We start from the raw sequence: 16,058 nt of genomic DNA, 5'->3' as shown, positions 1-16,058 counted from the left end.
TTAAAAAGCTAATGGAATGTTGATCTTTATCTCAAAGGGTTTGGAATACAAAGGGGTAGAAGTTATACAAAATTCTGGTTAGACTCCATCCGGAGTACTGCATTCAACTCTGGGAACCACACCTCAGGAAGGATGTAATGGCCTAGGAGGGGGTGCAATGCAGATTGACCAGAATAATACTTGGACTAAGAATGTTAAATTATGAGGACAAATTGCATAGACTAGGCTTGTATTCCCTGGAGTATAGGAGATTGAGGTTCTAATTTCAGGTGTTTAAAATGATTAAAGAATTTGATCAAGTAGATAGAGAGAAACAATTTCCTCTAGTAGGTGAGTCCAGAACAAGGGGACATCCTTAAAATTTGAGCTAGACCATTCAAGGGTAATGTCAAGAATCACTTTTCCACGCAACGGGTAGTGGAAATCTGGAACTCTCCCAAAAAAGCTGTTGAGGCTGGCAGCCTGTTGAAAATTTCAAAACTGAAATTGATAGATTTTTGTTGGGAAGGATATTAAGGTTTGTGGAACATAGGTGGGCAGGTAGAGTTAAGATAAGAACATAAGAAATAGGAGCAGGAGTAGGCCATTTGGATACAGATCAGTCATGATTAAATTAAATGACAGAACAAGTCTGAAGGGCTAAATGGCCTCCACCTGTTCCTGTTATGAGACAGATTTTAATACAATTCAGTCTTTTACAAACTGTTAATCTGTATCTTAAGATGCTTTTATCTGTGAACAGCAAAAGTTCAGACAGATCCTCCTTCCATTCCGATTTGTGAGCTGTTCCCTTCCGGCATATTTCTTAAAGGGCAAGAATGTGAATACCCGCCTTTACAGGATGGGTAAGTTCTTATTCCTACTAATGTGTGTTTGTACTAATAAGGCATTTTTCCCTCCTTTCCAAATTTGTTCTTGAGCAGAAAAGGGTTCTGATTTTTTAACAAGTTTTTGTTGATGCCTGCTGCCATATAAATCACAGAATAGTTACAGTGGAGAAGGAGGCTATTTGGACCATCATGTTCACGCCAGTTCTCCGAATGAGCAATTCACCTAATGCCATTCCACTGCCTTCTCCCCGTAACCCTGCACGTTCTTCCTTTTCAGATGAGTCTAATTCCCTTTTGAAGGCCTCCGTTGAATCTGCTTCTCGCACTGTCTGGCAGTGCTTTCCAGATCCTAACCACTCGCTGCATGAGAGAGTTTTTCCTTATGTCACCATTACTTTTGCCAATCACTTTAAATCTGTGCCCTTTCGTTCTCGATCCTTTCACGAGTGTGAAGTTTTTCCCTAGCCAGTCTTCACTATAAACAGCAAACAAAAAGACAATTTGATCCTGATCTTTGATACTAGGGTGTGTTGTGCTGATGGCTTCAATAACATCCCATAGTTACATTTACAAAAGGTAAAAAGGTTATTCTTGAATGGCACCATCGAATGAGGGATGTTAGTGCTTGGAATACGTCTCTATCTAAGGCAGCTGGTGTTGCTTACTCCCAGGTCAGGTATAGCATGGTTAAACATGGTTTAAAACTCATCCTGTTGCATCAATGTGTGAAGTTGGGGCTCAAGGAAAGCAATCATGCCCTATTTCACTGAAATGATTCAATTTCTCATCCTTTGGGTTCTGACTGATTAGGGTTTGTTTGCTTGCTCGCTTAGGCAGCGCCTACTAGAAGCTGGATCATGGCATCTTATGCTCGTGTCACTCAAAACTCCACAGGCAACAGTGATAAGAGAATTTTATGCCATCACTGTATTTGAACCTGTTCCAGATTGATTCTGGAACAGAAAGTTCTTAGTCATTTAAAATAAAGCTCATTTGTTGATGCCTTTGACTTCATGAAAGTATCAGCAAGCTTACAGAGAAATCAGTGCAATTCAAAATTGGTGTTTACTTTTTTTTTAGAACATTACAGCGCAGTACAGGCCCTTCGCCCCTCGATGTTGCACCGACCTGTGAAACCATCTGACCTACACTATTCCATTTTCATCCATATGTCTACAGTTTTGATCCTAATCATTTGTCATTGCATTACACTTTATTCCAATAAATTGTGTTAAATTAGTCGTCTTGCTTTTGCTCTGGTATGAATGTAATCCAGTCTGGAAGCATGAGTTATGGCTAATTTAAACTAGTTTCTGTTAACTACTTTTTGGAAAGGCTTTGTTTTTGTGTGAGGTCTGGTAAATTCATTATCTGGAATATAGATTGTAGCTTCAAAGAATGGGTCACTTCTATTGATATAATGTCTTGTCGATGACCCCTGTCGAGGTTTATTTATTGGAGTCTTGCAGTAGCATCTTACCTTTAGTTAACCAAGTGACCACGGTGCAGGCCATTGAACTGAGATCAAACTGGCAGCCAGTCACAAAACTACTCGGCTTAATGGGAATGCAAGTCTTGAAATGATTTGGACTTGGACAATAGTTTATTGTAGTGATGAAAGTTAAGGACTGAAATGGCAATTTTAATCCGTTAAGTTGAATTTTTTTCTCATTATTCATAACTTAGCCTGAAATACATAGTATAATATTTTCTGCCCATTGGAGAGATGAGGATTTGCACTGAACAATCCTTCCCACACCTGGTATAATGCAGTAATGAAGGAGGCACAGTAAGCGCAAATTAAATTACGGTTCAGAAAATGTACACACGAGTAAAGAATGTTAGGAGACAGCTTGATTTATAATAGTGGGATATTACAGATTTACTATCTCTTGATCTTGCTTATAGTTGACTAATTCTGTTGGGATCAGTAATCTTCTATTCTCTGCTCCCCCACCAACATTCAGACGTACTTCTGCTTGGCGCATGACTAGTGAAGAGAAGAAAGTATTAAACCAAGCCAGTGAGGAGATCTGGAGTGATTTCAGACAAGCAGCTGAAGCACACAGACAAGTGCGCAAGTATGTCAGGAGCTGGCTGAAGCCAGGCATGACCATGATTGAGATCTGGTAAGTAAAATGTCCTGCTGTTATTGCTAAGCAGTGGGTGCAGTAGTTTCGTGGTTATGTTACTGGACCAGTAATCCAAAAAGGGTGTGCTCAAATCCCATCAAGGCAGTTTGAAAATTTGAATTCCAGTTATATTAAAAGGTATTGGTAAAAGTGAGCATGAAGTTGTTGGATTGTCGTACAAGCCAAACTGGTTCACTGAAGTCCTTTAGGGAAGGAAACCTGTCGTCCTGTCCTGTCTTTGTTGGAGACACCCACATTCCGAGAATTAAATTTAAAAGAAAGTGTTAGCCCCTCTATTTTTTCCCATTTGGAGCAGGAAGGGTGAATGAATGATCTGTTTCCCAGTCACTGACTGATGCTGAGACAGCCACAATGGACAAAATCTATAAAGCTGAATGCTCCATTGTATTGATGTTCTCTGGTCTAGGTCATCAGGGAACAGCGATATGAATGTGGCTATTCTTTCTGACTTTCAATTTTTCTTTAATGCATAAAGTTTATTGACAACATATGCAGTTGGGCCTTCATTGAGGAGGAAATATATTTACGTGCAAAGACTGTATTTCCTTTAAACCTGGGTTGCATGTATAGTTCATGTTCCATCTAATTTTGTGCGATAGCATTGTGGTTATGTTACTGGACTAATAATCCAGAGACCTGGACAAATGATCCTGAAACTTGAGTTCAAATCCCACCACAGCAGCTGGGGAAAATTAAATTCCGTTAATAAATCTGGAATGAAAAGTTTAGTATCTGTAACGGTGACCATGAAGCTGCCAGATTTTCGTAAAAACCCATCTGGTTCACTAATGTCCTTCAGGGAAGGCAATCTGGTCTGACCTACATGTGACTCCAGACCGACAGTGGTTGACTGTTAAGGCCCAGCAATTAAGTACAATTAAGAATGGGCAATAAATTCTGGATTTTTCATCTGTGAATTTTATTTTAAGTTAGTTAATTTTTCAGATCTAAAATGACTCATGCCAGAAATCTGAAATAAAAGCAGATCATGCTAGACACAGCAGGTCCATCAAGATCTGAAAAGAGATGAGATCAGCTGATCCTTTACCCTTTCTTGGAACTGGTGAAATATTTTGTGTAGCTTGACCTAGTGATCTTTCTAACCCAATGGAATCAGTGCAGCCAGTGAAGCTACTGATAACAAGGTGCAAGGCTACCGTATGACGCCTTTATGTGCTGGGGAAAAGAATAATACCAAACTTTCCTTTTACAGCGAAAAGCTGGAAGATTGCTCCCGTAAGTTGATCAAAGAGAATGGATTGAGTGCCGGCCTGGCGTTTCCGACTGGCTGCTCCCTGAACAACTGTGCAGCTCACTACACGCCGAATGCAGGAGACCCAACAGTGCTGCAGTACGACGATGTTTGCAAAATTGACTTTGGAACCCACATCAATGGTTGGTTAGATTATATTTTAGGATAGACTTTCTGAAATGTTTCAAGTCCCTCGGGACTTTAATTCAGTAGACTTAATTTGACCTTTCTCCTCCACAGGTCATATTATTGACTGTGCTTTCACAGTTGCATTTAACCCCAAATATGACAAGCTAATAGAAGCTGTTAGAGATGCTACTAATACTGGTATCAAGGTAAGCTAGAAATATAAAATCGTATTTGCAATTTAAAAAAAAGTTGTAAGAGCTGGAATCTGAATCAAAAACAGAATATGCTTGGCAGGTCATGGAGAGAATAGGTGAGTTTTTGTAGTAGTAGAGATACAGCACTGAAACAGGCCCTTCGGCCCACCGAGTCTGTGCCGACCATGCTTTGGACTTGAACACGTCTGAACCTGGTCTTAAGGATCAACCAGAATTTGTCAGAATTGGACAGATGGCCTGCACTTGAAACATTAACTCCTATTCTCGCCACAGGTGCTGACTGACCTGCTGAGTTTGCGATTAAGTTAGAAATATCTTGAACACATTATCATCACAGCCAGTTGCAATGCTTCTGCTGCCCTGGCTGTGAGCAGCCAACATGAACATGGAGCAGAGACCTCCCAACACAACAGATTTGTGGAAGGGTGTCAGTCAATTTTCTCACCTAGTTGTGACAATATAATTTTACTTTGTCATTGTGTTAGTAGCTGTGTTTACATATATTGTGTCTGTAAAATAATGACTAGCCCTAGTGAGGCTGATTATCACTTGCAAATGTAAAATGCTCGTGCAGTGGCTTATTAACCTGACCAAGGCTTCAGACTTTACTCATATTTGCCTGCAATGAATATTCCAAGTGTCATACAACAAAACACATATCCATATGAGACTGGCTAGCTTCTCTTACATTTCCAAAGCAGTTCCCTCGCCCCTCCAATACTTGCACAGCATCAATTTCAACAGCATTGCTACCATTTACTGAATGACTTGCAAACGATATTTGGTGAGAATGAAAAACTGAGGTTTGATGTTTAACAATCAACCTTTTTTTGGGAAACAGGCCAGACAAATATCCCATCACATTGGAGAAAGCACTAGAAACATGAAACACCATGCAGAACATGCACGTCCATTTGTCATCTCAAACTATTCACTGTATAAAACTCATGTGAAAGGGTGTGGGAAGACTCTGTCATTGGATTGAGGTGGAGTGGGTTGGGAGAGCTGGGTTATCCCATGTTCTTGTGACCTTCCATAGTCGAGCATGTTCCCAGTATGTCTCTAAGTAGGTCTCAATCCTGTGACCGAAGGGTTGCATTTGATAGAAATACGATGCTTTCATCAGCCACTTAAATCTGGATATATTTTTTATTTTAGAATGCAGGAATTGATGTTCGCCTTTGTGACATTGGTGAATCCATCCAGGAAGTCATGGAGTCCTATGAAGTTGAAATTGATGGCAAAACATACCAAGGTATCAGCTGAACATATTGACTGTTTAGAGTTGCATTGGAGTATTTTTTCCCCCCTTTTCCCTACATCTTAACTGGGGCACCAAGGCCTTTTCTGTTGTCACCCCATCTCAGCTGAAACCTTGCTGCTCTGTATAGTTTAGAAATTCACTGCCTAAACTAGCTGCAGCCCTTACTGAGCTCTTCGATTAAGGTTTAATCTGTGCTCTGGATTTGACCACTCGCATTGCATTCAAAGATCTATCATGTTGCTATAGTGAAGGCTTTCTAGATGTATAAAAGTTTCTCTCTTCTATATTATATATGCTCACGTGTGCCTTCTGTAAAGTTTGATTTATGTCTTAACAGTAAAACCAATCCGCAACTTAAATGGACATTCCATTGGGCAGTACAGGATACACGCAGGAAAAACTGTTCCAATTGTCAAAGGTGGAGAAGCAACCAGAATGGAGGTGAAAGACATTAAGTTCCATTCTTTATTCAATTTCTCAACATACCACAATGGCTGGGTCAACAATGAAATATTGGGAGAATCGCCGTCTTACATCTTTCCTTCCTGTGTCATATGAAGTATACATCTGTGTTGATCAGTTCTTTTCCTAGTCACCTTCAGACTTGCTTGTGTTAGGTGAAGAAAGTAGTTAACTTTTGCCCTTTTAATTTCCTGCAAGGTATCTCTTGGGAACCGGAGGAGGCCATTCAACCCCTTGAACCTGTTCTGACATTCAGTAAGATCATGGCTCATGTACCTCAACTTCATTTACCCACCTTTGATCCATATCCCTGAATACCCTTACCTAACAAAAAGCAGCACATTGAAGTGTCGATAGCTGGTACAGATGCAGTGGTGACTTGTTTCCACACAAATGCATTCAGTGTCTGGCTCTCTAGAAGCTGGGAATGACAACTTTGATTAAAGGATGCCTCACTACTGTGCGATTGGGGAATGGGGGTGTCCCTAAAGTTCTTACTTGGAGAATTTGAAAAGTTCACTAGTATTTTGGATCTGTCCCACAGTTTTGTTTGATCAGTGCCCCCTTTTCACTGGGTTCTGATCTGGCAGTGCCACCCTCATAGGTTGGCACATTCTCACTCTCTGCTCTTGAACCAGTAGTCATCTTAATGTCCTCTTCCTGAAAATATTACGGGTGGCCCGTTTGTCGTCTTAAAGTAGAGTTTATGGCATTTTATCTCCTGAGGTTGATTGATCAATGAAGTAATACGAGAATTTGATTACTCCTTATGGAGGAAGAGTCTGGGCCCACCCAATAATGATTCGAAATAGCTGCCAGCATGACGAAAGTTTTATAATTCGTTTCATGCAGAGGAGGATGGTGTGAACAACAACTTATATTTATGTAGCACCTTTAAAATAAAATGTCCCAAGGCATTTCACAGGAGCATTATAAAATGACTGAACCACATGAGATATCAGGGCAGACAATAAAAAGCTTGGTCAAAGAGTTAGGTTGTATGGAGCATCTTAAAGGAGGAAAGTGAGTTAGAGAGATGCAGAGGTTTAGGGAGGGAATTCCAAAGTTTAGGGCCTAGGCAGCTGAAGGCAGGGCTGCCAGTGGTGGAACAATTAAAATCGGGGATGCTCAAGATGCCAGAATTAGAGCGGCACAACTATCTTGGAGAGTTGTGGGGGTGGAGGAGATTACAGAGAAGGGTGAGGCCATGGAGGGATTTAAAAACAAGGAATGAGTGTTTTAAAATCGAGGCATTGCTCGTGCAGGAGCCAATGTAGATCAGCATGAACAGGAGTGAGCCGGACTTGATTCGAGTTAGGACACAGGCAGCAGAGTTTCTGGGGGAGAGGGGATAGTGGGTGGGGGTTCTGTCGTAATATGCATCTCAAAGCCTGGACAAAATTTCATTTGTGGACCTTCTAGGCCCATTGTCACAATATGCAGCAGAATTTGAGAAATTGTGTACAAATGACTGGATAATTGAGGATCCAGTTAGCTACTTGCTTCATGACTTACCTAGATTATGAAAGTGACTACACTTCAAAAGTAATTCATTGGCACTGAGGTGCTTTGGGATATCCTGAGGGTGTGAATTGTGCTATATAAATGCAGGGTCTTTCTCTTTTCCTTCCACTGAGTTTAATGTTAAAACACAAGCAGTCTATTATAGCCAATATTGGCAGATAGTAATCACACCTTCCTTTCTCAAGGGTCAGAGATACTTGTAGGTTTATACACTGGTACTCCGAGTGAAATTGAACCAAGTAAATTGTGGTTCCTCACAGGATGAAGGGGAATTTATAGACTCCTGGTATTTTTTCCCCCCTCTCCTCCAGTGGTAGTGGAGGGTAACATTGAGCTGTGTAGTACGTTGCATGGAACAAAAGACTTAAGGTTATGTTCTCTGCTGAGTTAATTCGTGCGATGCAGAGACCATAAAGAAAAGTAACAAGAATGCTCCTCCAAGTGCATAAACTGAGAGAGCGAGAGAAGATTGAGAGGGCACTTAGTAGAAGGCTGAAAAGAAATAAAGACTTGCAATTATACAGGGTCTGTCTCAGATCATCCCAAAGTGCTTTACAACCTATGAAGTACTTTTTGAAGTGTAAGTACTGTTGTAATATCGGATGAAAAAAACTTTGCAGCATAAAGTCACCAGGCAACCAGAGGAAATAAACATGTTAGTGAGTACACTTAAAACAGTTATTAAAAACTACTTTCTTTAGTGATACTTTTCTGCAATCATCAGTGTTACAAGGATGGGGGTAGGTGGAAAACAGTCAAAATGCGATTGGATGCTAGCTGGGGGAGTTGGGATTTGATGGACCAAAAGGCCTCATCGACTGCTGTGATTTTAGAACAGTTCCTATAAATTGCAATTAGGAGTGATGACTGGCCAAATGGCTGAAATTCATACATCCTGGAGAAACATGCCATTCAGTTCTTTGCGTCATGTCTGAAAGTCTTTTGTACGTCAAAGATCTAACATCCTGTGCAATGAAGGTTCTTCGGTCAATGTCAGTCGAGATTTAAAGATTTGCCTATTGTTTCTCATTTAGGAAGGGGAGGTTTATGCGATAGAAACTTTTGGCAGCACAGGGAAAGGAATTGTTCACGATGACATGGACTGTTCACACTATATGAAGAACTTTGATGTTGGCCATGTACCGATAAGGTAAGTCTGTAAATATTTTGGAGCAGGTGGTCAGTAGAAATCTAACATGCATTTTCAACACGACTGATTTAATTTAAAAATTGAAACCCCTTGATAGGCCCCATGGAGCTATAAGCAGATTTTGGGTTCATGGTAATATCTGTCTGAGTCAGCTATTTCTGCAATTTAGCAAGTGTAACCATTTCATTATTTCTGTACTGGTAAAGTGTGATCGCATTCTGCCAATATTGGCTGTAATAAACCATTTTTGTGTTAACAAACTCTGAAACAGTGTACTTGTCTATGCCACACACCCAACCGACACCCAAATGAGTCAATGGAGTCAAGTTTGTGCTGTATTAATCCCATCATTGTATTAGAGGGAAAAACTAAAGATCCCTTTTAAACATTAAGGCCTGGAGTTTCTGCCCAGTTGAGCTGGATTTCCCAGCGCGATTCACCCAAAATTTCAAAACCAGTGCAAAAGATTGTGGAATTTTTAAGCACAAATTACATTTAGCGCAATGAGTTTCTGCAGCACTTTTAAAAAAAAAAAAATGCTAGAATATAGCCATGCCCATAAAACTGGCCGTGCATCCAGATCGAATTAATCACGATTGCAAGCTTCCATTCATTACATCTGTCTTCAAGGCGGCTTTAAATATTAAGCATTTTTTTAGGTGCAAGGACACTAATGAGCACTCTTAAAAGCTTTGAATATATTTTTTAATTTACTATAAATCATTTTTAAAGTAAAAATTTATTTTAAACATTCTAAAATGCTGCCCGATCGCACTAGCTCATGCAGATTTTACATTCAGTGACTTTGCATTTAGCGATTATGCAATGAATGGAACCTTGGTGGGGTCAGTGGGGGGAGGGGAAACACCTCTGAACTGATGTAATTTGTGCCCTAAACGGAAACTGTACCCAACTTTGCCATCTTCAGTCAGCAGTGCCAAGTGGATGATCCAGCCTCCTCCTGAGATCCCTAGCATCACAGATGCCAGTCTTCAGCCAATTAGATTCACTCCATGTGATATCAAGAAATAGCTGAAGGCACTGGGTACAATAAAGACTATGGGTCCTGACAGCATCCCGACTGTAGTACTGAAGACTTGTGTTGCAGAGCTAGCCAAGCCCCTAGCCAAGCTGTTCCAGTACAGCTACAACACTGACATCTACCTGACGATGTGGAAAATTGCCCAAGTATGTCCTGTCCACAAAAAGCAGGACAAATACAGTCAGCCCAATTACCACGCTATCAGTCTACTCTCAATCATCAGTAAAGTGATGGAAGGTGTCATTGACAGTGCTATCAAATGGCACTTCGCAATAAACTGCTCACTGATACGAGCATAATGAACATAGGAATTAGGAGCAGGAGTAGGCCATTAGGTCCTTCGAGTCTGCTGTGTCATTTGATAAGATCATGGCTGATCTGATTGTGGCCTCAACCCTACTTGCTATAAAATCACACGGCAACTAGAGGAGATGAACATGTTATTGAGTATGCTGCTATAACCTATGACTCCCTTGTCAATAAAGAATCTATCTAACTCAGCCTTAAAAATATTAAATGATCCTGCCTCCACTGCTCTCTGGGGAAGGGATTCCACAGACTAATGACCGTCAGGAAAAAATTCTCCTCGCCATCTCCTTAAATGGGAGACTCCTAATTTTGAAACTGTATCCCCTAGTTCTAGTCTCTCCCATAAGGGAAAACATCCTTTCAACATCCGCCCCTTTAAATCCCCTCGGGATCACACCTCATTCTTCTAAACTCCAATGGATATAGTCCCAACGTGTCCAACTTTTCCTCATAAGTTAACCCCTTCATCCTAGGAATCAGTCAAGTGAACTATTTCTCAACTGCTAATGCAATTATATCATTTCTTAAGTCAGGATTCCAAATCTGTACGCAGTACTCGAGATGTGGTCTCACCAACCCCCTTGCAATAATCAACAACATTCCATTTGCCTTCCTAATCACTTGCTGTACCTGCCTACTAACTTTTTATGAATCATGTACTAGGACACCAAGTTCCCCTCTATCTGAGTTCTGCAATCTCTCTCCATTTAAATAATATACTGCTTTTCTATTGTTCCTGCCAAAATGGACAAGTTCACATTTTCCCACATTACAATCCATCTACCAAGTTTTTGCCCACTCACTTAACCTATCTATATCCCTTTACAGACTCTTTATGTCCTCTTTGCAACTTACTCTCTTACCTATCTTTGTGTCACCAGCAAATTTAACAACCATACATTCAGTCCCTTCATCCAAGTCATTGATATAGATTGTAAATAGTTGAGGCCCCAGCACTGATCCCTGTGGCACTCCACTAGTTATAGCTTGCCAACCTGAAAATGCCCCATTTATCCCTACTCTCTTTTTCCTGTTAGCTAACCAATCCTGTATCCATTCTAATGTTACCCTCTACACCATGAGCTTTTATTTAGTGTAGTAGCCTTTGAAGTGGCACCTTATCAAATGATGCTTAGGTTGGGTTCCGCCAGGGCCACTTGGCTCCAGACTTCATTAGAGCCTTGGTCCAAATACGGACAAAAGACCTGAATTCAGGAGGTGAAGTGAGAGTGATTGCCCTTGACATCAAGGCAGCATTTGACCAAGTATGGCATCAAAGACCCCTGACAAAATTGAAGCCAGTGGAAATCAGAGAAAACTTTCCACTGGCTGGAATCATACCTAGCGCAAAGGAAGATAGTTGTGGTTGTTGGAGGTCAATCATCTCAGCCCCAGGGCATCGCTGCAGGAGTTTCTCAAGGTGGTGTCCTAGGCCCAACCATCTTCAGCTGCTTCATCAATGACCTTCTCTCCATCGTAATGTCAGAAGTGGGGATGTTCATTGATGATTGCACAATGTTCAGTACCATTTGCGACTCTTCATACTGAAGCAGTCTATGCCCGCATGCAGCAAGACCTGGACGACTTTCAGGCTTAGGCTGATAAGTGGCAAGTGACATTTGTGTCACAGAAATGTCAGGCAATGACCATTTCCACAGAAAGAATCTAACTATCTCCCCATGAAATTCAATGACATTACCATCGCTGAATCCCCCACATCCTGGGTCATTACCATTAACCAGAAACTGAACTGGACCAGCCATACAAATACTGTGGCAACAAGGCCAGGTCAGATGCTGGGAATTCTGCGATAGGTAGCTCACCACCTAACTTCCCAGAGCCTGTCCACCATCTACAAGGTACACGTCAGATGTGATGAATGCCTGGATGAGTGCAGCTCCAATAACACTCAAAAAGCTTGATACCATCCAGGATAAAGCAGCCTGCTTGATCACCCCATCCATCACCTTAAACATTCACTCCTCCACCACGGTCATACAGTGGCAGCAGTGTGTACCATCTACAAGATGCACTGTAGCAACTCACCAAGTTTTCTTCGCCAGCACCTTTCAAACCCATGACCGCTACCATTTAGAAGGACAAGGGCAGCAGACGCGTGGGAATGCAAGTTGCCCTCCAAGCTGACTTGGAACCTAATGACCGTTCCTTCACTGTCGCTGGGACAAGAACCTGGAACTCTCTTCCTAACCACTATGGTTGTACCTACACCACGTGGGCTGCAGCGGTTCAAGAAGGCAGCTCATCACCACCTTCTCGAGGTTAATTAGGGAATGGCAACAAATGCTGGCCTTGCCAGTGACGCTTGCATCCCATGAAGGGATTTTTAAAAATCTGTTCAAAGCAGAATGAAGAATAATAGTGAGAGTGTGTACTGTGCTTCCTCTGCAACCCACACCAGAGAAAAAGGCTTGGAACTAAGTTCAAAGAACAGAAAGTTTGAAATGATCACCGTTACTCTCTCGACTGCTGTTTGTTGCTAACGAGTGTCACGTGGGTTGACAATACTGAACAATCTGCTGGGCAAAGCTGAAATATCTATTTTTAACTGTTGACATGCAGTTTCCTTATTAAGCAGATCAATTAATGTTTGTCATGCTGTGTTTCTCTAGACTGCCACGAGCAAAACACCTCCTAAATGTTATCAATGAGAACTTTGGGACACTTGCTTTCTGCCGCCGATGGCTAGACCGTTTGGGGGAGAGCAAATACCTCATGGCCTTGAAGAATCTGTGTGATCTGGGTATAGTGGATCCATACCCTCCGCTGTGTGATATCAAAGGCTCGTACACAGCACAGTTCGAGCACACCATCCTGCTTCGCCCAACGTGTAAAGAAGTTGTGAGCCGTGGGGACGATTACTGAGAACATCCATCGTTTGACTTTGCTTTGCTGAGAGACGCTGTGTGAATGGTTCCACCTGCATCGTTCTACCAGTTTGTTTTAGTATGGACCGGGTTTACGTTTGCCATGTTTTAGAGAGGGTGACAATAGTGAGGAGGAGCTTGTATTTCCACCTATCACAATTTTTAATAAAAGGTTTCTGGTGTCTGGGAACTTCTTTATGTTGATGGGACTTTCTCCTTACACATAGCCGCTGATGGGTTAATATAGAATGTAACTAAATACTGGCATCTCCAATTTGTGATATCTTCCCCATAGAATTGTGTGCTGATGGATTAATGCAGAAGATCTAATCAGGTACTGACATTTCAGGAGGAGGGGGTGTTGCTTGCTGTAAAAAAAAAAAGCACCTCTGATGCAAAGAATTCTCCTTTCCCCAATATTTCCCAGACACGTTTTCTATGGAAAGTGGTGCTGAATATAACTTACACCAATACCTGCACTCTCGACTGTCTTCTAAATTCCCTGGCAACCAATTTAATAAAAATTAATTTCCATTGTGTGGCTGTTGCCAGCTATAATTGTCTTTAAATACGTCACAATGCAGAGGATGGAGTGCCTGAGGAAAAGGAAATACATGAGCTTGTTTTTCTGCCATTTCAGATTTGTTTTATTTTTATTAACTATATTTGTATACTGAGACACAAATTACAACCACAAGCTGATTCAGGGCCTCCAAGCTGATGCACAAGCTGTTAAGACAGCCAGAGTGAGATTCACAAATCAATTCCCATGGGTTTTGCTAAGTAATTCATGTGTGATTTCACTGCTGCTGGGTCTGGCTCCTTTCCCAACACTGGGATGGGGACTCAGACTGCAGTAATAGCCTGGCCAGCATTGTGTGGGAGGCTGGTATGAAGCACTGAGAAAGAAAAGTAGTCTAATATTTTAAGACTGATGAAATGCTATTATAAAGGATTGGAAGTTGGAATTTGTAAGCACTAGTTAAATTAAAAGCCTTTTAAACCATGCTAACATTTAAGAGTGGGTTGTATGAATTTTCACATTCATTCTGTGGAAAAAGTTGTCAAGTCTTTTACAGAATGGTGAATGCTTGCAGTCTGCACCTGGAGCATAATCAGTGTATTCCACTGCGGTGAACATCAGATTGACGGAGCAACTTGAAGGTGCCCTTACAAACAGGCCAACATTCAGCCTTTAAGCACTTTTGCCCATTTACTTGATGCTCAAGCTTAAAAGGTATGGTTTAAAAAAAAAACATGTGGTTCCAAGTTGTGTGTGCAATTCTGATATTAACAAATGGTTCGATGACTTTTAATTTGTCACTCCTGTGGCAGACATTTTTTCAATTAATTTTTGGACCCTCCACAGAATCAGGTATAATCATAGTTCAGTGGGAGCGCACTCACCTCTGATTTGAAGATTGTGGGATCAAGGCCCACTCCAGGGACTTGAGATCATCTAAGCTGACACTTCAGTATAGTTTATGGGATCTTGCTTTGTGCAAGTTGGCTGCCATTTGTGTCGGGTGGCTGAGGTGATGTTAGCTGTGGTTTAATGGATAACGATCATGTCCAAGTTAGGTTCATAGCTGACTGGAGATTTGAGCATATAATCTAGGCTGACCCTTCAGTACTGTACTATGGGAGTGCTGCACTGTATTTCAGATATGGCACTGAATCGAGGCTCCATCTGCCCCCTCGGGTGGATGGGAAGGACCCCATGGTAACATCCAAAGGAGGGAAGTTCTCCCTGGTGTCCTGGCTAATATTTATCCATTAACCAACATCAACAAACAGGTTATCTGGTCATTATCTCATTAGTCGTTGTGGGAGCTTGATGTGTAGAAATTGGGTGCTGCATTTTCTACAACAGTGCCAACACTTCAATAGTATCTCATTGGAACATGATAAGCACTTTATAAATGCAGTTTTTTTTCCTTCGGTCCTTGTGGTTTGAAGGCCGTTGCATACAAATATTGTCATTGCTGGAAAGTCAGTTTTAATGAAAATTCAAGAAGTTCAGTAAGGTCCTAATGTGAATCACACAGTTGCTTGTTAATTTAAATTGGTGCATCGATTGTATTTTTAAAAAGTTCCAAGTTAAATTCAAAATCTGAGTAGGCATGATTGTAGCTTTGTTTCTTGGTCTTTGTGGAAATAAGATGGATGTAGTCAATGGTAATCAAATGATTAATATATGGGGGTGTCTAATCATAATACTTCCACATCACAACTGTGTGGACTGGGCAGTCTGCCTGACATTTTCATACATAATCAAATAATTGAAATACCAAATATTAACAGCACAAAATCAGGCCATTTTGCTCAACCGGTTCATGTGTGGTTTTTATGCTCCAAACAAGCCGCCTACCCCTCTTCATCTAACCCTGTCAACATATCCTGTTTTCTCCCTCATCTATTTATATAGTTCTCAAATGTAGCTATGCTATTTGGCTTAACTACTACTTCAAGTAGTGAGTTCCATCGCCTCATCACTCCCTGGAAAAGTCTTTTTGCCTAAATTTCCTATTGGATTTATCTTATATACATATGGCCCCTTTAGTTTTCGTCTTTTCCACATGTGGAAACAGCTCTATGGCTTCCCTTTCATAATCAGGTCTATCAGGAGAAATGAGCCTCAGCCTCTTCAATCTTCCCTGAGAGATATAACTTCATAGTTTTGGTTTATGAGTAAATCTTCTCCAGTGCCTTATATATCCTTTTTTATAATATGGAGATCAGAACTATGCACAGTACTCCGTGTGGTATAACCAAGTTTGATGTACAATAACTCCTCTGCTTTTCAATTCTATCCCCCTAGAAATGAATCACAGTGTTTTTTG

The 16,058-nt window shown here is 41.1% G+C and overlaps 1 protein-coding gene across 1 annotated transcript in view; it reads left to right on the top strand.

Annotated features, from left to right (window-relative positions):
* Positions 1-14,223, top strand: part of metap2a (methionyl aminopeptidase 2a) — a 66,894-nt gene extending 52,671 nt beyond the window's left edge. The window contains exons 4-11 of the mRNA XM_068058779.1: positions 743-845; positions 2,798-2,959; positions 4,197-4,378; positions 4,476-4,570; positions 5,738-5,834; positions 6,181-6,284; positions 8,864-8,979; positions 12,961-14,223. Of these exons, the coding sequence (XP_067914880.1) occupies positions 743-845; positions 2,798-2,959; positions 4,197-4,378; positions 4,476-4,570; positions 5,738-5,834; positions 6,181-6,284; positions 8,864-8,979; positions 12,961-13,213 (1,112 nt within the window). The 3' untranslated portion in view covers positions 13,214-14,223. The remainder of the gene's footprint in view (positions 1-742; positions 846-2,797; positions 2,960-4,196; positions 4,379-4,475; positions 4,571-5,737; positions 5,835-6,180; positions 6,285-8,863; positions 8,980-12,960) is intronic.
* Positions 14,224-16,058: the final 1,835 nt, after the last annotated feature.

Source organism: Heterodontus francisci, chromosome 27 (genome assembly GCF_036365525.1).
Source record: "Heterodontus francisci isolate sHetFra1 chromosome 27, sHetFra1.hap1, whole genome shotgun sequence".
NCBI lineage: Eukaryota > Metazoa > Chordata > Chondrichthyes > Heterodontiformes > Heterodontidae > Heterodontus > Heterodontus francisci.
The sequence above is the reverse complement of the archived record's forward strand: the minus strand, read 5'-3'. Positions and strand labels throughout refer to the sequence as shown.